Source organism: Typopeltis vanoorti, chromosome 16 (genome assembly GCF_054136105.1).
Source record: "Typopeltis vanoorti isolate ZY-2024b chromosome 16, IOZ_Tvanoo_1.0, whole genome shotgun sequence".
Classification (NCBI taxonomy): domain Eukaryota; kingdom Metazoa; phylum Arthropoda; class Arachnida; order Uropygi; family Thelyphonidae; genus Typopeltis; species Typopeltis vanoorti.
Window position 1 is genome coordinate 45,104,619 of NC_143564.1, and position 26,981 is coordinate 45,131,599.

Consider the following 26,981-nt stretch of genomic DNA (forward strand, 5'->3'; position numbering starts at 1 on the left):
GAATAACAGAGGGGATAATGTACATCCTTGTCTCATACCAGATTTAATATTAAACCACCTTCCTGTACTTCCTTCAATTCTAACTGCTGACTTACAACTCAAATAAAGACTAAGTATTGCTTGATATAATGTCCCATTGACACCATGTAACTGTAGAGTATTGAATAGCTTCTCTCTTGGGACCTTATCATATGCCTTTTCCAGATCTACAAAACTCGAATAGAGTTCTTTGTTATATTCCCATGCTTTCTCCACTATTTGTCGTAAAGTGAAGATCTGATCCTGGCAGCCTCTGTTTGGTCTGTATCCAGCTTGTTCTTCACCAAGCTTTTCTTCTACAATTCTTCTCAATCGTTTCTCAAGTATACTTGCATATATCTTACCAGGAACGCTCAGTAGGGAAATACCTCTGTAATTCTCACATTCAGTTTTATTTCCCTTTTTATATATGGTACTATGAGAGCTCTACTCCAATCATCGGGAATTCGTCCCTCTGTCCACACCTTCTGAACTATGCAATGCAGCCACTGCAAGACTTTTATACCACCATACTTCAGCATTTCTGGTCAAATATCATCTACTTCTGCTGCCTTTCCACATTTTAAGCCTTTGATGGCTTTTTCTACTTCAAGTATGGATATGTATTCCTGACTGTATGCCTGTTGAGTGTTTTTTTACCACTGTGCTATCACTGCATGTTTCATTTAGCAATTTCTCGAAGTAATTACTCCATACTTCAAGGATACCCTTTTCTCCCGTTTTCATGTCACCTTAATCATCTCTAACTGATTTTACAGTACTCTTACCTCCATTTCTAAGCTTCTTCAACAACCTCCAAAATATTTTGCCACCTTCTTGATATTTATTTTCTATGTTCTTGCTAGAGTCCTCCCATGACTTTTGTTTAGCTAGTTTTACGCAGTGCTTAGCTTTCTAACATTTGTCTCTGTATTCTCTAAGAACACAAGCTGACTTATTTGCCAGGAACTTTTGATATGCTTTCTTCTTTTCCTTCACTGCCTCTTTAACTTCCTGTGTCCACCACGGAGTTCTAATTTTTCTATCCTTGCAGACAACTTCACCACATGCCTCTCTGGCTGAATCAATTAAGTTTTACTTTAAGGCTTGCCACTGAATCTCTAAAGTTTGGTTTCTGTTCTCAAACTCTTTCATTTTTTCTTCAATAATCTTTGTGTATTTTAGTCTACAGTTCACATCTGAGAGCTTCTCAACTTTTATTCGCTTTAAAACTTTCTTGCATGTTCTTCTTTTCAATATGAAATTCAATTTTATCCTGCTCAAGACTAAATGGGGATTTCTTCCAATTTCAAATCCTCTGTACACTCTAGTCTCCTGCACCAGGGAGAAAACATCACTATCAACAATAACATAGTGAATGAGACTTTTCTTATTTCTTGCCTCTTCTCTCCATGTGAATTTGTGCACATTTTAATGTTGGAACATGGTGATAGTAATAACCAGTCCATGTCCTGAGCAGAAATCCAACAGATATTTGCCATTATTATTAGCTTTGCTCTTTTCTGCAAATTTTCCCAATATATTTTTGTACGTCTGACAATCATTTCCTACTCTGCTATTTAGATCCCCAACAAGGACCAACTTTTCCTTTTTTATTGGGTCAGATGCTTTCTCTAAATCCTCAAAAACTTCCTCCACTTCTACCTTAGTATAATCTTCTGTGGGACCATAGGCACAAATAAGTCTTATTGTCCAGTTCCCCATTCTGATATTTGCCCACATTACTCTACTTGAGACTGCCTGCCATTCAAGAAGATTAACTTCGTATTTAGTGTTGAATACAATGGCTACTCCTTCTTTTCCTTGATTATCATTGCCTGAATATAACATTTTGTATTTATTGCTCAGAAAGATCTCACCAGTTTTTGTCTTTTTTGTTTCAGTCACACCTGTTATGTCGATCCGGTACTTCTTGAATTCCTCAGCTAGCTTCATTTCTTTGCCATTCATCTGGTGATGTTGAGTTGGGGTGAGTTTTGCGATTTTTAGGATTTGTTCCAGTAGCTGACTTTTCGCTGTTTGTCCTGGTTCCCTGGCAAAAACAACGGGGACCTTGTTTAACCGGCGACTCCCCATCCAGCATGAAATTCTGTCATGTTGTACCATCATTTGATTTGGTTTAAGCCAATAAGAATACAATTTGGTCGGCTAAATCCCAAATTGCCATCCCATTTTCATCCATTCGGTATCCAGGTAGATACCTAACAGGTTGCACCACGAGAAGGTGACGATTGGACATTAGGTCAGAAGCCCTGGTCAGTTCTTTGCATTCTTTAAAGGCTATGTGGAGGGCTCCTCTCAGTTATATAGCTTTGACCCTTAAGGCCTATACCCTTTGACCTATATAACTTTGACCCTTTTAAGCTCTTTTTATGAAGAAATAAAGTTACAAACTTGGATGTCTTGTAATGTCTCAAAGACATCATCTGGTTGATTTCATGCAGGGAAGAATTATTGAAAAGCTTGAAGATGACTGCAGAATTACTGATATTGCCAGAGAGTTTGAAATGTCATATAAGGTGTATCAAGGCTCTGGGCAGTGCTTCAAACAAATGGAATGTGTTCCACACATTTGCTAAGAGGTCGCACTCGCTCAACTATGGAGCATGAAGACATTAAAACAATTTTGGTTATAACAGCTCTGGGCAGTGCTTCAAACAAATGGAATGTGTTCCACACATTTGCTAAGAGATCGCACTCGCTCTACTATGGAGCATGAAGACATTAAAACAATTTTGGTTATAACAGCAAAACGTAATCGAAATAGCACAACAGATCAGCTTGCAAGTCGGCTATTCAAGCACAGGTATGCAGATATCTTGACAAGTAGGACTATGTGCCCAAAGGCCTGTTGTCTGCATCCCTTTATCTATAGCTCATAGAGCAAGTTTTCAGTGGTACTGTATCCATAAGAATTAAAAGAGACACTAATGGGCTAATGTACTCTTTACAGATGAGTCATTTTAGTCTTTCCTCTTATTCTAGACAACACTTGATCTGGTATGAAAATGGTACTGCTTACCATCATGAAAATATTCCTGAAAGGGATAGATACAGCAGTGCTGGGATCATGTTGTGGGGAGGCATTATGCTTAATGCATGCATAATGGAAGCTACAAGTGCTGGAAAAAGGGATTATGACTGTTGAACAATATTGCAGCAAAGTTCTTGAATGTCATATTTGATTGTTCTTTGGTTCTATAGGTAATGAATTTATTTTTATGGATGACATTGTCACCCAACATTGTATGCAAGCATTAGAAATACTTCTGGAGACTGAGAATATTAATCGAATTGAATGGCCAGCATGATCTCCAGATCTCAACCCCATAGAACACATTTGGGTCAATAGGGAGATGCATTGCTGCTTGAAATTCCCCTCCAAAAAACAAACAAGATCTTATCCTTACTCTGAAGGAGGAGTGGGGCTAGTTTGTCTAAATAACTCCTGAATCACTTGGTGCTAAGCATGGTACGATGTCATGAGAGCTCCATCACAGTTCAGAGTGGACATATTCCATACTGAAATTTCTTTCCACATAGTTGTCTGCAATCACATTAATTCCTTAACTACATCCTTAGGAAATTTGTAACCTTTACCAAAAATGTATTGCAATTTAATTTGTACAAAATTTATAATACATTTTTTGTGTAATATAATTTATCAGTATGCTGGAAATAAATTTATGTCCACATTTGGATGTAGTTGTGAAAATTTTTTGGATGTCTTCGTCCTTAGCTCTTGGACACCAGTGTATATACTTGTCTTAGTTACAATATTTAACTTATTATTTTTTTTTTCATCCAGAGATTAATTGCTTTAGTACTAAGACAATTGATGTGTGAAGTTGTTAGCCTCTATATGCAAATAGAGGCTAACAACTATCATGAAGATACTTTACATGCAAACTTTCTTTACACTTGGATAAAGGATTATACCAAGAATGCTGGCCTGGTTGGCTGAGTGGAAAGCGTATCCACTCTCCAACCAAAAGGCTGCGAGTTCAAATCCCGCCATGGGCATGAATGTTTGTGATTGACTGTGGAAATACCAGTAGTGGTCATCAGTAGATGGTGTTGGCAATAGAATTTCGCAGCCAGAGTTGTAGAGCAGGTGCCCTCCCTTGATGAGTCCTTGGACTCCCTGGAGGTGTCAAATAATAATAATATAATTCCTTGGCATCTTTAATATATCTCCAGAAATTGTGTTTGCCTTAAATGACTGTTCTTTTGTTAAAATTTTGGTTATTCCTTTTGTATTTAATATGAATTCCTAAGTATTTAAAACTCTGTTTGTTATGATTTGTTCTATTACTTTTCTCATTTCTAACTTACACTTGATTAATTGCCTACTAACCAGATATGTTTTTAATTGAAATTGAAATTTTATATTTTTAACTGATCTGTTGGAAATGAAATATTACTCTTTGTAAATTATCTTACTACATTCTCCATAGCAGAATGCTACATGTATTTCCATAGCAGAATGCTACATGTAAATCTGATCTGCTATGCAGATCAGATTTACTATATTATTATCAGTTTTATTCCATTTAGGTTCTTATCTTTTAGTTCTGTTATTATGTCTGCAAGATAGAAAAATCAGACCTACCTGGTGAACACTGGAAGTTAAGGAGGGATATGAAGAAGGCATATCAAATGTTCCTGGCAAATAAGTCAGTTTGTGTTCTAGAGAATACAGAGACAAATGTAAGAAAGACAAACACTGTTTAAAACTAGCTAAACAAAATCATGGGAAGGCTTTGGCAAGAATATAGAAAATAAATATCTAGAAGGTGGTAAAATATTCTGGAGGCTGTTGGCAAAGCTCAGAAATGGAGGAAAGATTGCTGTAAAAGGATGATAAAGATAACATGAAAACTGGAGAAAAAGATATCTTTGATGTATAGAGCAGTTACTTCGAAAAATTGCTAAATGAAACAAGCAGTGACAACACAGTGGTAAAAAAACACTCAACAGGCATGCAATCAGAATACATATCGATACTTGAAGTAGAAAAAGCCATCAAAAGCCTGAATGTGGAAAGGCAGCAGAAGTAGATGATATTCGACTAGAAATGCTCAAGCATGGAGATATAAAAGTCTTACAGTGGCTGCACTGTATATAGGCCTGGACAGAGGGATGAATTCTAGATGACTGGAGTAGAGCTCTCATAGCTCTCAAGGATTTATGCAAGTATACTTGAGAACTGGTTCAGAAGGATTGTTGAAGGGAAGCTTGGTGAAAAACAAGCTGGATGCCAAATAGAGGCTGTTGGGATTAGATTTTTGCTTTACGACAAATAGTTGAAAAATCATGGGAGTATAACAAAGATCTCATATCTGTATTTAAGTATTATAGACCTGCAAAAGGCATATGACAAGGTGCATATGAAAAGCTATTCAAAACGCTACAGTTATATGGTGTCAATGAGACATTTTATCAAGCAATACTTAGTCTTTATTTAAGTTGTAAGTCAGCAGTTAGAATTGAAAGAAGTACAGGAAGATAGTTTGATATTAAATCTGCTGTTAGACAAGGATGTACATTATCCCGTTTATTCATTATCTATTGGATCACATTATGAAGGAAAGTGGTATTAAACATAATATCGGAATTGGATATGTCAATTTCAGCTCTTTGCTTTATGCAGACGATGTTATACTTTTAAATAAATCCAGTACAAGTCTGCAAGATTCCCTGACTAAACTGAATAATTGTTGTAATAAATTTGTTATGAAAATCAGCAGCAACAAGACAAAGGTAATGAAAATAGGCACAAACATTGAAAATATCAACTGTATCGTGAACAGAGAACCTATAGAAGAAGTAAAATATTTCAGCTACTTAGGCGAAATTTTTAGTGAGGACAGTAAATTAAATATGGAAATAGACAACAGAATCAAAAAAGCTGGTATGGTAGTAAGTCAACTGAATAAATGTTTATGAAATAAGAGAAAAATTAGTTAAAACACAAAATTAGCTGTATACAGGACAGTGTTAGAAATAAAATACTTGACCAACACTCATATCCAAAGATATGAGAGTATTGAGAAAAATTAGGACTGTGAACAGATGGCATCAATGACAGTATCATATTAAAAATGAGGATATTAGGAAAGAACTTGACATCTAGGAATGTGTTAGCAGAGCTAATCTCAAGTAGTATGGTCACTTAAACAGAAAAGATTAGCAAAACTGGTTGGGAGTAAAAAGACCCAGAGGAAGACCACCATAGGCGGATGGATACAGTAAAAAGTGCCTTAGAAGGCAAAAATATAAGATCTGATAATGTTGGAGTCTTGATAGATAACAGATTGATTTGGAGGAAAATTGTTGATGGGAAGTTAATGATGTAAGTACTTCATATAGTACTATCATAATATTCTGTACACTTCTTGATGGTACATGTCAGAAATTTGATGATGATTAAAATATTGAACAGTAGTGAACTTAATGAATCACCCTGTCTGATTCCTTTCTTTTTTCATTACTTGCAGTATATTATTACACATTTATACATATAGAAATGTCTGCCTTAAGTAGAAACTGGAGTTCTTTTCTGCTTTTAAATTTGAGGAAATTAGACTGAAGGCAGTGCTTCATTAGTCTTGCAATGTCTGATGAGAAGAGATCCTGAGTAAACCTCATGACTTGATTTACATTTGCGTGTGTGTGAGAGAGAGAGAGAGAGAGAGAGAGAGAGGGAAACTATATCCAGACTTGAAAGAATGCCTTAAAATGAGATGGAAACATTAGGCAGTTTCTGGCCCAAATGTGCTGACTTATTGATGAAGGAATCTGAGGCTAATGTTCTTTAGTAAACTTGCAAGGTGTTTGAACAAAAGGTGGGCAGATGAACTTATGCCATCAACTATTGGTCTCAAAGGGATGCCTGTCTTGTGAATATTTGGTATGAGTGATGTGAATTTAGTTTTCATTTTAATTCAGTAGGCCAGTTTTGCATATTGCAAAAGAGATCTTTGGTGTTCATGATTCAAAGTAGGATCATCATCTATGGGCAGTAAGTTGAAGAATCCAAAAGATGAAGGGATATTTTCGACATATAGTCTGGCCTATTCATATCGCTTTGTCTGCCTTAAGTATAATGATGATTATTATTATTATTAACACTAGACTTCCATGGAGTCACTGCAGGAGGCAAACACTGTTACACTCAAAGTCCATCTAACCGTGCTTTAAACTCATTTAGTGTATCTGCATTCCACTGACTAGCCACTCTCCATGCAAAGAACCTTCTCCTTATGTCCCTACTCACACCCTCCTTATACAACTTCCAGGCATGTGCCCTTGTTTTACTCACTTCCCCCATCGGTGAAAAATTTCTTCCACATTAACCCGACAACAACACTTCACCAACCTGAATGTCTCAATTGTATTGTATCCCTTCTCTTCTTCCTAGTCACAAGGCTTTGCAAACTGTATTCCCTCAATCTGATTTCATATCTCACATTCCAAAGACCAGTCACGATTTTAGTCAGTCTTCTCTGAACCCTTTTCAACATATTCTCATCACCATGAAAACCGGGGAACAAAATCTGTGCACAATAATCTATATAAGGCTTCATCATGGCTTATACAAGGGAACCAGATTCTCTTGCTTTCTACAAGTTAAGTTCCTCCATATCATTCCTATAATCTGATGAGATGTCTTCACAACTTGTGCAGTGTGATCTCGGAAATTCAGATCCTTGTCCACCACCAGTCCAAGGTCTCTTATCTCCTCAACCTCCTCCAAAATTTCCCCTGTCAAGTGTGTATACTTTGAATCTTGTTATTGCCTACAAATTTCAGAACGTTACACTTTGCAACTGTGAACTAACCGTTCCATACTGTTGCCACTCATACAGTCTATTCAAGTCCTCCTGTCAGACCACATTGCCATGATTTCTCATCACTCTCCCTAGTTTTGCATCATCTGCATACTGTTGTTATGCTATTAATGTACAAATGCTATTAATATACAAATTAAATAACTATGGTCCCAAAACTGATCCATGTGGCACACCACTAGTGACTTTCCTCGTTTGAGATAGCGTCCCCACCTTCCCCATACACAACTTGTTGATACTTATCTGTTAGCCATTCAGTTATCCAGCTCACTAGTCTATCATCCAATCCCACCTACTTCAGTTTAGTAACCAATTTGTGGTGTGGCAATCAAAAGCTTTGCAAAATCAAAAGTATACTACTGTATATGTATTTCCCTTGTCCAATAGATTCGGCACCTTGTTATACCACATAAGCAAGTTTGTAAAACAAGACCTACCTTTAACAAACCCATGCTGACATGAACAAAGAATATCACTGTTATCAATCCATTTTTGTATCCCATCTCTCACCAACCTCTCCAATACCTTAACTACATATACAGATCAGCATATAATTTTTTTCCTTGGCTTCTTCACCACTTTTGTGAAGTGAAACAATTTTGCCTTCCTTCCACTCCTCTGGGAGTTGTGCTGATGCTAACTACTTTGAGCATTCCTTAAGACATGTGGTGATATGTCATGAAGTCCTATTGCCTTATTGAACATATTGCTTATTTAACTCTTCATATACCTCTTGCTCACATACCAATAAGTCTTCTCTCATTTCATTCTCGACTATGTCAAGGTATTTAGTGACATAATCATTCTTCTTTCTACTTGCTACGTATCTAAAACACTCATGAGGGTTTTTTCTTTGCCTTATTTGCTAATTTCTGCTCATATTGCACTTTTGTTGTCCTTAATAACTGAGTCACTCTCCTCAGGCAGTGTGATGTGAGGTGGAGGTTGATAGGAAGAGATATTTAGTTGAATGTTGCGATAGGTATATATGCTGTCTCCAAAGTGCCTTCTTCTTCTTCCATATTTCATGCTTAATCCTTTCATTCATCCATTTTGCACCTACCTTATTCAGCCTTTTAACCTTTGGAATAACTTTACACATTGATGCTTTTATGTATTTCTTTGTAAGTTCCCAAGCAGCATTTATTTCCTTACCACTCAACTCCTCATTCCATGCTATTACTCCAAGGTGTCTCCTATTCTACTTGACATGAACACCATCCTTGTAATGCCACATATATCCTTTCCTCACAGAAGTCTTCATATGGCAATCCACGTGATCACTTCATGATAATTTTCACCAACAGGAGGGAAATGCAAATCTCCACTCACAGTTATATCCTCTGAAACGATCAGATCTAAAACTCTTGATCCTCATGTGCTCTCCTTTACATACTGTCTGAGATAGTTATCTCTCAAGAATTCGAGGAATTCATTGTCCTTATTCCCAATTACTGTCTCTTCTTTCCAGTCTATACTGCCATAATTAAAATCACCCATAATATTCATCCTTTCCTTGTTTTGTTATTATTATTACATAACATCTCCAGGGAGTCCAAAGACTCATCAAGGGAGGGCACCTACTCTACAACTCTCTGTCTCCACCACTCCACTAACCGCAACTACCTTCATCATCTACACAGCGCCATCTACTGCCGACCACCACCACTAGTTTTCACAGACAATCACAAACATCCATGCCCACGGCAGGATTCAAACCCGTAGCCTTTTGACTGGAAAGCAGATATGCTAACCACTTGGCCAACCAGGAGGAAAATGCAATCCACATTCCCTGGTGCCTATAACAACATTCAACTAAATATCTCTTCCTGTCAACCTCCACCTCACATCCCACTGCCTCAGAACCATTGCTACTATTAGACAGAATTCCTCTACTATCATCAACAACACTCCACCCTCCCTTCCTTGTCCTTTCTATCCTCACAAAAAATATTCTTAGGATATCCTCCTCATCCAACCTTATTTCACTTATTCCACTGATTTTGGGGCAAAATTTCATCTCCTTTATTATTGATACCCTGGCATTTGAAAATGAACACAGCTGTTCACTTTTAGGTCTATAACCATCCCTACCTGAGCCACTTGTTGGTTGTGATTTTCCTACCACGCCTGTCCTTGTCAGTCAACTTTATTATCACTTACCACATATATCCACTGAATGTCAACTACCCCACTCACATCCCAATCTGTTCCATTTCTATGCTGATCATCCCCATACATTGATTCACTACTGCTCCCATCAACCATTCTCCCTGTCCACCTGGGCTTCTCCCATTTTCTTGTTCCTGTTGCATTCCTATTCTCTCTTCATCTCTCACACTACTACTGTTTTCATTGCCATGCTCATCTATGTAGCAACAGTTTCTCCAGTTCACTCACCCTAAAGCCATTCAAATTCAGTCCGTCATGCCAATATAATTCCATTCTTCTCTCAAATCCATGCCACACATCCTCAAAGTGCATTCCTTTATCCACAGCTCTACCAGCATTCCATTCATGATTCGCTCTCCATCTCTACTCATCATTGTCATACCTCAGCAACACACTGACAACCTTTCTCACTACACTGTTACACTGTTATCTTTCACTCTCCTCAATAACCTCCTGATGTCCACTCTTAAATCTTCCTTATGTCCACTTAAATCATTTGTCCCCACAACCACCACTAATTCTCATGCTCGTTTTCTCCACATGTCCAAAGCATTAATTATCTTGCCCATTCTCCCTCCTGGATAGCAGACCTTATTGACTCTCATTAACCACTCTAACAATTAACCACTCTTCCATACACTGCTATTCTTGAATCGCTCGTCACCTCTTTTACCCTTTTTTCCTTTCATTCTGTTTTGCACACTTTCATTTGTATCCACTAAACATCTAATATCAGTCTGCATATTCCTCATTTCATATTTTATTTTGAATAACTGTTTCATCAAATCTTGCATTCCAACAGTTTCACTCTCTGTCACTCCTGTAGTCTCACTACTTCTCGTTATGTCACACCTTACTTCTGTTTCCTCATTTATACTTCCTTTTGAGTTTTGATAAAGGAATACTGTGAGCAGACATATAAATACAATATTAATAACGGAAAAACGCACGTGAAAAGATTATTTAATAGTATAATTTTCACCTGTGTGTCACAGGCATCTTCAGTACAAATTAAACAATAACTGTCAATTTCAAAAAGCACCACCTAAGTAGCTAGTGTAAGATAATTAAAAAGGTCAAAAAATTTCCTAACAACAAAAAAAAAATTATATATACAATAAAAAGTTAGGAAAGATTAGCCGATTTATAAAGTACTATCTCCCATAAAGGGATAGACCATCGGATCTGTTTAAGTTAGGAGAGTGAAGTAAAGTTTCACATGTTTCTTTATAAAGCCGTTCCATGAGGAACCGAAAAGGCGGTTCCTCATGGAACGGCTTTATAAAGAAAGCCTTTTAGAGCACGAGCAAGGAATCTGGTAGACACCTGGATAATTAAGATGTGGAAGCTGTCCTTAGGAGAAGTGAGAAAGGTGGAGATTTTTCTGAACGGTTGAAAGGCAACAAAAATATTCAGTGGTTTTAAAACTTTTAAAACACAAACACATCTTTCACATTTTACCAAGCCATATTTGCACTCATGACATCAAACCAATTTTGAAAAATCTATGTTGATAACAGCATTTGATTTTTGTACTGCTTAACTAGTTGTGCCACTCATAGCTTGCCTAGTCAGCACCTCATGTGTACACCATTGTGTTCTGTTCAAAGCAAGATACAAAAATTCCAGAAAAAAAAAAATCAGTAACAAATTCATAAGGCCAATAACTGCACATACACACCAAGCTATCAAAATAAACAGTATTATTCTAAAAAAATGCAAGAAATATCACAAATATTTTATGCAAAATAGCACATCTTTTCTGGAGCTCTTTATTGACATAAAGCACATCACTGCCTTTACTGGTCAATATGCTGTTTATGATATAGTGATGTTTTTGTTTCTTCTTAAACTGTGAAGATCTTGTTAAAGATACGAAGCAATTTTAAACCTGGTTTTACTCCATTTTTTCCAAGTAAGCAAACAGACAAAATGTCAAGTTTGCACCTGCAATTTATGCAAGACTAGCTGATCCCACAGGTAGTGCAAGACCAAGGCAACTCGTGGTAAAAGTGGAGCAAGCTCTGATCACTAATCTTAATATTTACCCTTAATGCCAAAACACATCTCCAAGAAGGGGATGTATGATGTTTTGTATTAAAGGCAAGGGGCCACTACCCAGACCGGTTTCGACCTTTATTGAGGTCTCATCAGTGGGAGCTAGGCTAGAAATACCAAGATTTAGTAATGCAGAGCTTGTAAGTCTCTTTTACCACGAGTTGCCTTGGTCTTGCACTACCTGTGGGATCAGCTAGTCTTGCATAGATTGCAGGTGCAAACTTGACATTTTGTCTGTTTGCTTACTTGGAAAAAATGGAGTAAAACCAGGTTTAAAATTGCTTAGTATCTTTAACATAACTATACCCAAGTTTAAAATACTTTCTACATCTATATCTCCTCTGAGATTTTTATTTAATAAGGTTATAACACCTTATGGTAACTTGTTTTCGTAAAATACTTACAAGTCTGCATTACTAAATCTTGGTATTTCTAGCCTAGCTCCCACTGATGAGACCTTAATAAAGGTCGAAACTGGTCTGGGTAGTGGCCCCTTGCCTTTAATACAAAACATCACACATCCCCTTCTTGGAGATGTGTTTTGGCATTAAGGGTAAATATTAAGATTAGTGATCAGAGCTTGCTCCACTTTTACCACGAGTTGCTTGGTCTTGCACTACCTGTGGGATCAGCTAGTCTTGCATAAATTGCAGGCGCAAACTTGACATTTTGTCTGTTTGCTTACTTGGAAAAAATGGAGTAAAACCAGGTTTAAAATTGCTTGGTATCTTTAACATAACTATACCCAAGTTAAAAATACTTTGTGAAGATCTTCTTATTCTGATGTTTTTTTTGTTTTTTTTTTTTGTATAAGAAATTGAGAGAATAATTGCAGATTTGAAACAAACATCATTTGCAGTATGTGCCTTGGAAGGTATGAAGTGCTTTTTCTCTGCTAATAAAAAGTCAGTTTTGGATACATAATTAGAGGTAATGGCAAAATGAAAGCTTTTTTTTTTTAAAAAAAATGTTTCTTTCCATCTTGGTTAAGTAATAATGCCAATCACCTTTATTATCCAAGATATTATCAATTACCTTCTCATCTGGCAAGAAAATGTCCTTGAATGAAAAAAAATTGTAATAACAAATGAAGCACAAGGAGCCAGCGAAATGTTATATGCATCATCTGTTTTCTAGCATTGCTTAGAGATCATTAGCTGAAAAGTTGAAGTCAGATATTAAGTGATCTAATCAAGGAATTCAAACAAAAATCAACTGATGTTTTCCTTTAGCTTCTTATTGTAAATTTTTCAAGAAATTTTTCTTTTGTCAGCTTTTACTGGAGGTGAAAGTTATATGAATTGTTTAGCATGTTGTTGATATTATCCCATAAATCAACTCTTATTATTAAATTAACCCTGCGGAGGTTGTGGTCAAAAAAATTGCAGTGTGGGTCGCATGTATCTGAGAGATACATTCATTACTAGTATCTACTAAAATGCAATAAAACTTTAAAAAAAACCACTGCAAATATAATACATGATGGTTTATTTATTTTCAATTGCAATCTAGAAATTATTGAACAAAGAAAAAACAACAACAACTAAACCAATACTATACTGACATCACAGTTCTCAGTATCTCTCAGATACAATTTACTTTCACTTTCGCATTCGACTCATCATTCTCATCGTCACACTTGAGTAACATTCGCTGTTCAACATCTGATGGATTATCCAATCAATATATTTTTCCAGACATTTTCAACAGTAAATTTTAAAAAAAATTTTAAAAATTACTATACTGACATTGGAGTTCATGGTATCTTTCAGATACAATTTTACTATTAAATATCACCCACCTTTACATAACACGTGTTAAACCAAAACTGACCACATAAACAGTGTGGAATATCACTCGTAATATATGCATACACAGCTAGTCATGACCTCCAAGCTATACACTGGATATGTGTAAGAATATTTATATTAAACATTTTGTTTGTATCTGTCAGACCAGCTGCTACTTCTGCTAGGTTAACTAAAGAACAACATAGATCAAGGCATAAGGAATCCAACTCAGCATTGAGTCTTTTGACTCCATAGAGGTCTGGTGTTAATAATAATAATAACTTATGAATAGGATATAAATCAATCCTTATTATTAAATTAAAGGCATAAGGAATCCAACTTATGGATAGCATATCTTGCAGATTGAATTCTTTCCCTGAGGAGAGCAAGAGAAGCTTTGCAATAGATTTGTCTAACTTGTTTGGATTCAATAAATTGTTTGATGTCTAACTAAGCACCTCAGAATAATTTGATTGTCTCTCTACAGCATTTCAAAAAAGTGAAACAATTTAAGACTGCAATTTTTTTGCACATTGTATTTTCCAAGATAGGTACTGACATTTCAATTTTCTATAAAGATTATTCATGTTGATAAAGTAAACTAAAGTAATAATGTAATAATAATAATTCTTCCGTTTCATTTCTGTGTGAGAACTATCTTAAGTGATGTCTTGAATTCCTTGATTAGATCACTTAATATCTGACTTCAACTTTTCAGCTAATGATCTCTAAGCAATGCTAGAAAACAGATGATGTATATAACATTTCGCTGGCTCCTTGTGCTTCATTTGTTATTACAATTTTTTTTCGTTCAAGGATACATTGTGGTTAGTTGGTGAATTTAGCGCTCCTGTAAAATTGGCGAATTTTGTCAGTTTTATTGTGTTTTTCACTTAGAAAATTAGTGTTTAATAGTATATTAGTATAGTTTCTAGTGTATTTAGTATTTTATGACATATTGTTATTAAGATATTTCTATAATTAGTATACTTTTAAAATGGCACCAAAAAAAGGGCAAGAAATCTAATGCTAAAAAAAAGACCTGCAGGCGAGAACAAAAAGGTTAGCCCCATTAACAAGGTTATTTGTGATGTGGAGGAGGTTAATAAAATGAATTAACCTCCAAAATAGCAAAATTGAAGCAGATTATCAGAGAGACTACGTAGGAATTGCAAAAAGTCGAGAGACGTTTAAATGAACAGAGGGAGAAAAAGAAAATTAAACAGGGAAATAAGAAACAACAAAGCACGGAACCAGGTAAGTCAGGAAATAATGAAAATCAGGTAAGTAACATTGTTAAGAAAAAGAAAGAAATTATTTGGTATGGTAACTCTATAATAAAACATGCTATTGATGAGCGAGTTATAACTTCCAGTTTTCCTGGAGCAAAAATTAAGAATATAAAGAAGCAATTCAAAACAGAAAAGTAAACGAAATCGTAGTTGTAGTAAGTACGAACGACTTAACTGGCGATAAGTTCAGTATGAGAGAGGATATAGAGTAGAGAGAAAGGGTTGTCGAGAAAGAGATTAATAATTCCAGTGTTAAGTCTTAACTGTGCTAGGAGGACACCATTTTGAAAGGTTGTGGTGTATAAACAGCACTGGAAAAGGATTAAAAAATGTTTTTAGTTCTTCCAAGATTTCTTTCCAGAGCTGACAACTAAGAAAGAAATCTGGTGACGTTAATACCGACGATGTTAGCTATTTAGGGCACCAAAATGGCCATTCAGGCTTGGCTGACCATGTTTTGGATACCACCCACAGGGTATCTTGGAAGAAAACCACCATGCTCCACCACAGCAAATTCAAGAAAGAGAGACTTTTCTTGGAAGCAGCAGCAGCTCTCAAAAACCAACCAAATCTGAATAAATACAGTTGTATTAAGCTTCCGAAGATTTGGGAAACACTCATCACCAGAGGTCCCACTTTACATTCCAGGCCACCTACTACTGCCCTTAGAGGGCTCTCCAACTAGATAGGACTTTAGTGTCACCCAAGTGGTTGGGCTCAGTATTGTTTATTATTTCTGTATATGTTACATTAACTGTTTTTGTAATCCCCGTAGATGTCCTAGTGACTAGGATGAAATATAGGAAGTATTAAATTCTATTTTAATTCTTTTTGAGTGCTGTAAAAAATCCATTAAGCCTCCAACATGATGTACTAGATGTGTTTAGGAGTATCATCTGCATAAAGCAAAGAGCTAAGCTAAATTTGATATCTCCAATTCTAATATCAAGTTTAAGGTCACTTTCTTTCATGAACTATATAGATGATGAATAAAAGTGGAGATAGTGGGCAGTCTTATCTTACACCTGATTTTACATCAAACCATATATATCCCTGGAATTTATTCAGTTATAACTGCTGACTTAAACTTAATGCATCATTCTGTATACGATTTCACTTATAGCTACAGTGACCATATTTTTTTGGAGAAAATAAAGAACAAATCAGAAATTGTTTCATGATAAAAAAAGCAGATTGCATTTATTTGTTTCACTAAAACTAAAAAGCTTTATAACATTTATTATAAAATATAAGCATATACATATGATTTTAAACAATCATATTATTACTTAAAAAAATTTAATTTTGATACTTTCCACAAAAATGAACTTTTTTTAATAAATCAGGTTTGTGTTTTAAAATTCATAAAACTGTATACAATTCATGTCAAAGTTGCATTTGGTATAAATGCATGCTTTCAATGTTTCGATGTTTAATTAACTGGATTTTTTCACAGGTCCACATATTATTCACTACTTCAGTTGACCTCCAACCCAATAGACAGTTTTGCAGATAAGAGCATATTGCACTCCTCCCTTTCATTTGACAAACCCTACTCTACCACTGATCAACCACCACTGCCCCTTAATTCTGAACTTCAATCAAGCCATCTTCATAACCTTGTCAACTTCAATGCTGGTAAAAATCCATTTCTGTCTTATTTCTCACCAAAAAAAAAAAAAACATTTTCTTCCAGTATTAGTTATGACAAAACTTGTCTCACCCCCCCCTCAGAAATTAGGAATTATTTCCACACTAGCTCACCAAGCAAGATCCTTGTTGTCAGAAGAAGAGGAACTTCAACGAGAACTTAGTTACCTCAAAAAGACTTTCTTAAATAACAGTTACTCTCCTAAAAATATCTATAATCATCTTAGTGTACATAATCAACATAGTAATGAAGATAACTCAAACCCAACAGCCTACATCTCCTTACCATATATACGTTCTCTTTCTTCTAAGCTAGCAAAAATCCTCAAGAAATTTAATGTTAAAACATATTTCTCCACCTTTCCAAAACTCTGATCTTACCTCAGTCAACCTAAAGTAAAACACAACCTTCTTCAGTTCCTGGGAGTATACAAAATCATTTGCAGTTGCAGCAAACCATATAATGGCCACACAGAGAAGTCCATCTCTCTCTCCACCTAGAAGAACATCAACGTGACATTTCTTATAACAGAGTTTGTGCTAGTGCCCTATTCAGCCACATTTTATTCTCAGCCAATACCAATGTTGAAGGACGACAACTTCAAATAGACTGGAACTCAACTTCAAACATCCATAAATGCGCCGATGAATTAGAAAGATGTATCTTGGAATCAAAAGAAATAGTTCTCGACCCTGCCCATCTAAACAGCAATCTCAGTTACATCCTACATGATTCACATAACATTGTAATCCAGTTTTGGCACACTCATGATATCATTCACACACACACACAGTGCTTCATGCCAGAACTAACGCTCGGACTCAATTTCAAACACAACTACTACTTGTTCTAAACTCTGATTTATCTAAAGTGCAATATATTTTTAAGATGTTGTTTTCTCCATGGTACTGTATTCACCTGACATAGGTGGCATTTCCGATAAAACTAGTAGTGAAACCTTGTTAAATCTCTTGTATTTTTTCTCGGTGTTTAAGTCAGTTAATAATTATAAACATCTATTTATATATATAAGTTCCCGTGGCTGGAAATGAACAAACCGCTTTCCTCGATCTTCGCTCACAGATCTGTGGCCTGTGTGCTACGGACCAATATTAAATTTACTATTTCAGTTCACAAAATAAAGGACAAAATGGCTATTTCATAAAAAAAAAAAAAAATTCTAAAGGACAGAGCAGTGAAATGAAGGACGGTTCTCTTAAATAAAGGACGTATAGTCACTGCACTTATACCACATGTTGAAGTATTTTTAAAAACTTTTCTTTGGGCATCATGTCATTTTTTTTTTTTTCAGATTTACAAAAACTTAGTACAGAGCCTTGTTATGTTTCCATGATTTCTCAACTGTTTATTGTGAAGTGAAAATCTTATCTTGACAATGACTATTTGGCCTGCACCACTTGTTCTTCTCCAACATTGTTTTCAGGCTCTCCTCAAGTATGCTTGCCAAAATCTTAAACCGAAAGAGTCTTTCAGAAAGACTCAGTTTAGTAAAAATTCTTCTAAAATTCTGTCATTCAGATTTAGAGCTCTTTTTGTATATGAGAACTATGATAGCTCTACTTCAGTATCTATGACCTCACAATCAGTTATAAACCACATAAGAAATTGACATCTCTTATCCGCTCCACCAAAGACCAGCCACTTTCCCTAGACTGACCTGGAATGTACCAGGACCATTGCAATTGCAAACTGTCCTACTGATATTGGCTGTCTGGCTAAACAGGCAGGACAGCCATTATCAGGATATCTGAATACAAAGACTACATCTGGTGTAATACTTTCCAAACCATTGAGGTTTGGAAAGTATTACACCACCCGAAAGACTATTCCTTGAATCTTCCTAAGCTCTGAAAAACTTTCCAAACCTCAACAAATTTCAGTGCATTAGGCTACCCCATATTTGGGAAGCATACATTCTAAGATCATCAGTCCAATGGGCAAGACAAACCAATTTTGTCCACTAGAGGACACTGTTTAGGACTCGAGGACTAACTCCTGTTTTCTTTCTTCAGCCTCATTTGCTTAGTGTGAGTGCCTGCGTGCACATATCATTGTTTTGTGATCCCTGAAGATGGCACTGTAACATTGCCAAAATATAGGTAGTTTATTAATTAAAGTTTTTATAATTAATAAACTAGTTTACATTATAATTTCCTAAAATATTAAAAGCTAAGTTAGTTCAATCATCTAGATCACTACTCCTTCCTTTCCTTGATCATTGTTGCCCAAATAGCTGGCGTGGTTGGCTGAGTGGTTAGCATATCCTCTCTCCAGTATAACTACTGCGTGTTTGAATCCCACCGTGGGCATTTTTACTTTTGCAGGCCCTAGGTGCGACATCATTATGAGGCCTCAAAACTCTATTTCAGTTAATCATATGCATTTTTTTTTAGTTTATTGAATATAAAAGTGGACATTTCCATAATAACTAATTTTAATCAAATAAAAATAACACAACATTGGTATGCATATATTTGCATTTAAAAAAGTATAAAAATAAATCAGTTTAAATTTAAAAAAATTAATAAAGTTTTTTTCTGGCTTTTGTTTTAGCAAATATATCTATAATTTCATCGTAAATGATCGAGTCCATTACATCTGATTCAATGCACAATAACGACAGGTCACTTGTTTTATTTTGGTGTAAGTTGCTTCTTAAATAATTTTTTATTCATTTCAACACTGAAAATGAGCGTTCAGCATTTGCATTTGAAATAGGCATCGTCAAAAATATTTTTAAAATTGTTTCTACGTTCGGAAAAGTAGACCTTAACCCATCGTTTATAAATTTGTACATATTTGTAATTGAACAATTTTCTTTAATTTTTTTAAAACTTTCTTACATTCTTTTTTTTTTTCCCATTGTATAACTACATTTTTGTCATACTTAAATCTAGATGATATTGATCACTTCCAATTTCAAATAATCTCTGTATACTCTTGTATCCTGAACCAGCATGGATTTGATACCTCATTTATAATTACATCCTCTGATAAGATGACCAAATCCAAGACCCTCAATCCTCGTGTGCCCTCTGTTACATACTGTCTAAGGTAGTTATTCCTCATAAATTCAAGAAACTCATTTTCTTTACTTCCAGTTGCTATCTCTTCATTCAAGTCTATATTGCCATAATTAAAATCACCCATAATGATCACCCTTTTCTTATTTGCTTGGCTTATTTGACTGTACGTTTCACTATCACCACCATCCACATTACCAGGTCTATAACAACATTCCAACAAGTATTTGATTCTATTCACCTCTATCTCACACCATACTGCCTCAAAACCACTGGCCCCATTTCCCTCTTGCATCTCTACCTTGTATGGACATAACTCTTTCTCTATCATCAATGGCACTCCCCCTCCCTTTTTACCCCTTCTATCCTCACTAAACTCATCATACCTTTCCATCTCTATTCCTGTCAGGATGTCATCCTCATCTAACCATGTCTCACTTATTCCAGCAATCTCTGGGTGCACAGATGCAATTAGTGCAACCATTTCATCTGCCTTGTTTCTTATACTTCTAGCATTGGTATACAAACACAACAACTCATTTCTGGATTACAGCTAGTTCCACTGATACCACTCACTCGATGTGATCTCTCCATGCTGGACTGGGGCCATTTCCCTTTCTGCTTCTTCATTTTAGAACCCTTTGCAATTCCATCTGTTTCCTTTTGATCCCTGATCATCCCATTACTTTCCTGCCTACACATGCTCTCACCTCCTCTTGGAGCATCCACCTTTCTCACGCTGTGTATCCCTGTCCACCCTGAGCCTCCCCGTTTCCCTGCTCCTCTTGCACACCCATTCTCTCATTTTCTATACTCATACCTCTCACTTCCACATTCATTTTCACTCCTTCAATCTCTCCTGTCTTACTCTCCTGCTCTTCCACATCACTCCCCTCTCGATCTGATTCATTCTCTCTATTCACTTCTCTACTTTCCAGCAGCAGTCTCTCCAAGCGACTCACACCATAACCACTCAAATGCAGTCCATGGCTCCCATACAGCTCACTTCGTCCCTCAAACTCATTCCACACATTAACAAACTGTACTCCCATCTCCTCACACATTTCAGCCAGAATATCATTCATAATCCTTGCTCTCCACCTCATTTCACCACAATCATACCTAGGCAACACACTGACTACCCTTCCTGTCACACTATTCTCCTTTATCTTTCGAAGCAGTCTCCTGACATTTATTTTGACATGCTCTTTGTTCTCTCTCAAATAATTTGTACCAATTAATACAATTAACTCTTTTGCTCGCTCCCGCCTCATATTCAATGCTTCAATCACTCTACTCATTTTACCGATTGGAAAACATACCTTTGTGCATTTTATCCTCTAGCTCACCTTTAATAATGGAGTTGCCATACAACGCCACTCGCTCATCTTTCGTTAACTCTTTCATGCCATCATGATATATTTTAATAGTCTTGACCTGAATCCTCTTAATTTCATTCCGCATCCATTTCATTTCTTGCTTCATCCAATCCAATTCACCTTCCGAACCTCGCGACACATTCTCTCTATCATTAAATCTTTCTAACTTTCTAACTCTCGACCCCCCCTCTTCTCACTTTCCCTCTCATTCATCTTTCTTCGTTTCCGTACTTTCGGACTAACATGCGTCCAACTTTCGCTATCATTCTTCTCACTTTTACTGTCCTTCATCTTTCTTTGGTTCAGTACTTTCGTTCCAACATGCGTCCAACTTTCGCCATCAGTCATTCTTTTTTTGCTATCAATCATTCTTTCGATTTTTTTTACTTGCGATTTCTACATCACGCCATTTCTACTTTCATTCGTTCTCTCAATATCATTTCTTTCCGCCTCACTTTCGTCCCTTTTAACATCTGTTACGGTTGTCAAATTACTCTTTTTCTTTTTTGCTGATTTTTTAACATTTTTTCGCCTGTCTTTCTCACCATCCTGCTCTTTCAAACGTGCACTCGCAACACAATCGGTACTAGCACTTTCTGTCATCAACTTCATATTCGCATTCATCAATTCCTCGTTCAGGTCACATTTCGCACACACCCTTCTTCCATCTGCACTAAACATCCACAAATCATTTATGTAATCGAAGGAATACATATAACAGACCTCACACTTAACGAACCGACTGAAATCCAAATTAAAATCATGGAATGACAATGCTGCCGCCGTTTTTTTTTTTTTTTTCTTCTCTGCAGGTTACTAGGTCTAATATTAACGTTTTCGTATTTAGTTTAAGCAAGAAAAAAACCCCACACTAATAATATCGGTAGCGTACAACATTTACAGCAGCTCTTAAACAATTATGTGTATATACTTAATTATTCCTAGTAAAGCTTATCTGAATCAGGAGCTCTTCAAAAGTTACTAGCAAATAAGTTGGCAAATGCCTTAAAAGAATACACAGAAAAATGTAAAAGAGCTAAACTATATGTAAAAGTAAATATTGGAAAGGCAGATTGTTCTGAGCTAATTGAAAAATCCTGGAAATGGAGGAAAGTGTACTGTAAAAGGAATCAAAAATGATAAAGGTGACATGAAAACTGAAAATTAAGGATATTCTAGATGTTTGGAGCAATTACTTTGAAAAATTGTTAAACGAAACAAGCAGTGACAATACATCAGTAGAAAATATTCAAGATGGATATAGACAGAAGTACACATCAATACTTGAGGTAGAAAAAGCCATCAACAACTTGAAATATAGAAAGGCAGATGGAGTAGATAATAGTTGAGCAGAAATGCTCAAATAAAAAGTTTTTCAAGGGGAACATTGCATAATTCAGAGAATATAAAGAAAGTGAAAACAGGGGAAGTCCCATTGAATAATATAAAATGTATTATTATTATTATATATTATTACATATTACTATAACACCTCCAGGGATTCCGTTCAAAGACTCATCGAGGGAGGGCACCTACTCTACAACTCTCAGTCTCTACCACTTCTACCAACCACAACTATACCAATGCCATCTTCCGTCAACCACCACAACCACTAATATTTTCACAGGCAATCAGAAACATCCATGCCCACAGTCAGGGCCGCATTTACCATAAGGCCTCACTCTCTATGGGCTATATTTTAAAACCTTACATTTGAACAAGCATTTGAAAATTTGGGAGAAAAAAAAATCTTCTATATTGTCGGTAAAGTGAAAGAACATAAAGTTATCTTGTTCCGTTGCACTGATTTGAAGAATAAAAGGGCAAATTTACTATTACTAAATAGATTCTGCAAAGGCTGATCTCTGGTCATTTCAGGGTTGATTATTTTTGCACATATGAAATTCATTTTTATTTTTTGGAGAGAGACAATAAATCAATTGTGCAGCAAAAAAAAAAGGGTATATACATATCATAGGACAGTAAAGGAACACAGTACATGTAAAGAAAAGGGATACAAAAGTTGCTCCATCACAGTAAATCCTCTAAGTCTCTCAAATTGCCATTCAGAGATTACAGCAAAGGGGGAGGATGTAATTGCATTATAATAGGTAGAATGCCAATGAAGTTTTGATCCATGAAAAATGTTGGGGTAGTCTGGCTATTTCATCCACCTCGGATTAAATGTCATTCGTACGCATGCGTAAGAACTGATAGTCTAGTTACCGTTATTTGGCTACTATTTGTAAAGCAGTATGCAAGTGTATGTGTATACACCTAATTATATGGTTAAAGTAGTTGTTGCAGTTGACAAGAATATATTTTTCAATGAATTTATTATTCTTATTTTACTGTTACTCATTTATTTTAACAAAACCAAAATACTACTGTTTCTATTTCTGTATTTTTTTAGCTTTTGACGGAATTAATTTTATTTATTTATATGTTTATTTTGGATTCAATAAATATTTATTTTGCTTTTGACTGTATAATACACATAATTTAATAAAAACACATAAATTAAAAAATATAAACATAAATGGATGGAACACGTTCAAAGAATGAAAACAGAAAGATTACCAAAACAAGCCTTAAAGTACAAGCCATTAGGAAAAAGAAAACCAGGACGTCCTCTTAAACGATTCAACGATGACTTCTAAGGCCGGAACAGGCCATGCTAGGCCTAAATCCTTGATACGTATGATGATGATGATGATGAATACACATAATGATGCCAAGAAAATTTGAATCTGGAGCTAGAAAGAAAATGATTCAGAGAAAAGGAAAAACAGATAAGGGGGCAATTTTGTCTTTCTTACGTTCTTCTGAAAATGAAGGAAGTGAAGAATTCATAGAACTGAAGTTGTACCTCAAACTTCTCGGAATGAAAGTGAAACATTGGTATCAATATCAGGAGGAGACGAAAGTGAAAATGAAGAACATCAAAATAATGCAGCAAACACAGAAAGAGAGAAAGAAGTAAATGAAATGCCAGCCTGGTTGGCTGAGTGGTTAACATATCTGCTCTCCAGCCAAAAGGTTGCGGGTTAGAATCCCACCGTGGGCATGGATGTTTGTGATTGTCTGCGAAAGCACTAGTGGTGGTGGTTGGCAGTAGATGGCATTAGTGTACATGATGAACGTAGTTGTAGTTAGTAGATTGAGTAGTAGAGATGGAGAGTTGTATTACTAGGTGCCCTCCCTCGATGAGTGTTTGGACTCCCTGGAGGTACTATGTAATAATAATAATAATAAATAATAATAAACGAATCAAGAGGGTTTTGAAGAAAATTTTCAATTGGAGTCTGTACTTACCAGCAAGCAAGCTATCTCTTATCCTACAATATAGTAGTGTGGTCAATTATTATTAATGAACAATTTATCGAGCATATTTTAATAAATATGCCTCAGAATTCGTAAAATCAAATAAAAAAAAAAAGAATACAAAGAATGAAATAGAATATATATCAGAAATGTAACTGAATCTCATTTTTACTGTAAAAGGGCAAATGGAACAAAAGGAGAAACAAGAGTGGCTAATTTTTTCAGAAACCAGCAAAGCAATTTACCTCTCTTTGTAAATTTTTTGTAAGTCAATAATAGCTTAATTGAAGGGTTTTAATGACTGGAAAAATATAACACAAACCTTATGTGATCACTAGCATTCTACTGAGCATATAAGAGCGATGCTCACATATCACAAAAGAAAATCAAGTTCTGTATACTTGTATACTCCTTTTATCAATTTGGAATCATATGATTCTGAATTGATAAAACAAATACAATCTGAAGAAAATCATTGGAGAGAGGTTTTAAAAAGAATAATAGCTACCATTAAGTTACTGAGTAAACTAGTACTAGCATTTAGAGGCAATACAAATGATACTTTTTCTGACTCTTGCAGAAATTATTTATCGTGTTTACATTATTTAAGTGAATTTGATCATTTTTTAAAACATCACATGAAAATGTATGCCAGCTTTGGTTCTGGCAGATCGAATTATCTTTCTTACCACATTAGTGATGAATTCATATCGATAATAGCTAATAAAACAAGTGAAATATTAATATCAAAAATTAAGGAAGCTCCTTATTTTACAATAATACTCAATTCAACGCCAGGTGTTGCCCATAATGACCAAATGGCTATTATATTTAGGTTTACTGCAAATTCTGACATTAGAGAAACATTTATCAGGTTTGTTCAAACTGCATATTGTAGAAACCTGTATCTTCAGCAGCAAAATCTATGGATGTAAAGCCTGGGTACCCTGAGAGAATCTGAAAGGAGGATATGTAGCATTCGAGAGGAAGTGCTATAGAAAGATCTTGAGAATAAGATGGATCCAGAAAGTGAACAACGAGGAAATCTATAGACAAATACAACCAAAAGAAAATATTCAAAAGGAAACTACATTTATTTGGTCATATATGTAGAATGAACAATGATAGAAAACTAAAAACACTACTGTTTGGGATGATCGTGCGGAAACTCTGTACACAAACTAAGTCATCTTGCACAAAACAGAATGCAACGGAAGAATCATATTAAGATGGCATCAGACACCTATGGGCATTGAACCCATGGTTGTTGATTGATTATTGGATTCATCAGTATTACATAACATCATTCCATATATTTAGAATAGTATTAAAAAAATTAAAATAATTATCTTTGGAGATAAAAATGTGCAGAGGGCAAAGCTCTGATAATGCTGCCGATATGTCTATACAGGTTTACGAGCTAAGCTGGAAAAAAAAAACCATAGTCCCTCTGCACATTATATTAAATTTAATTGGCAACTATTATTATTATTATTATTATTCCTGATACCTCCTAGGAGTCCGAAGACTCATCGTAGGAGGACATCTACAACTGTCACTACAACTAACCTCTACTATGAATCATCTCCATCAACGCCATCTACTGCCCACTTCCAACACCACCACAACTAGTAATTTTTGTCTGTAAATTGCGTGCGTTCTGAAGGGCCGATTTGTATGTGTGCGGGATGAAAAACCTGAGTTTCCGGGAGAAAAAACTCTGCTATGCCGTGGAACCTTGTCCGAAAGCAGTGCAATATTTTTGTTGTATTCAAAATGTATATAATTACTTTCATCTTTAACAAGAAGATGGGGCATACTCCTTAAATATTTAGAAAAAAATCTTTAACAGTTAAAAGACTAAGTGAAACAAGGTGGTCCGCAAGAGTTGGTGCTATATTTGCTTTGAAACGTGAATATAAAGAAATTAAAGAAGCATTACTTGAACTATCCATTTCTCCTCATGAAAAACTATTTCTAAATTAGAGAGCTCATCATTGGCTGAACATATTGACAATTCAGAAACAACAATTTTAACATTTGTGTTAGAACACTAAAGTCACACTAAATTGCCTCAAGCTGTAGTGCAGAATACTTCAAGAATGTCTTGTTTTCTTTTCGATTGTTGATTACAGATATCCTAACAGAAATACTGACATTTCGTTTACATGCTTATACATTATTTATGCCAAAATAATTTCTTAATTTATAATAATCAATTTCACTTTTATTATCGAAAAATTAGAAATTATTTCATACAATTATCTTGAAAAAGTGGATTTGAAATATTTTCAAAGAAAAGGTGCATATGCGTTTCATAATCTTCTTTTTGGGGGGCGTATAGACCTAATTAATTTGTGGATATTTCAGAGACTTTAT

The 26,981-nt window shown here is 35.5% G+C and overlaps 1 protein-coding gene across 1 annotated transcript in view; it reads left to right on the top strand.

Moving 5' to 3' along the window:
- Positions 1-26,981, top strand: part of LOC150097985 (apoptotic protease-activating factor 1-like) — a 313,888-nt gene that overhangs the window by 136,866 nt on the left and 150,041 nt on the right. Inside the window, exon 7 of the mRNA XM_090406652.1 lies at positions 18,168-18,226. Within this exon, the coding sequence (XP_090262778.1) occupies positions 18,168-18,226 (59 nt within the window). The remainder of the gene's footprint in view (positions 1-18,167; positions 18,227-26,981) is intronic.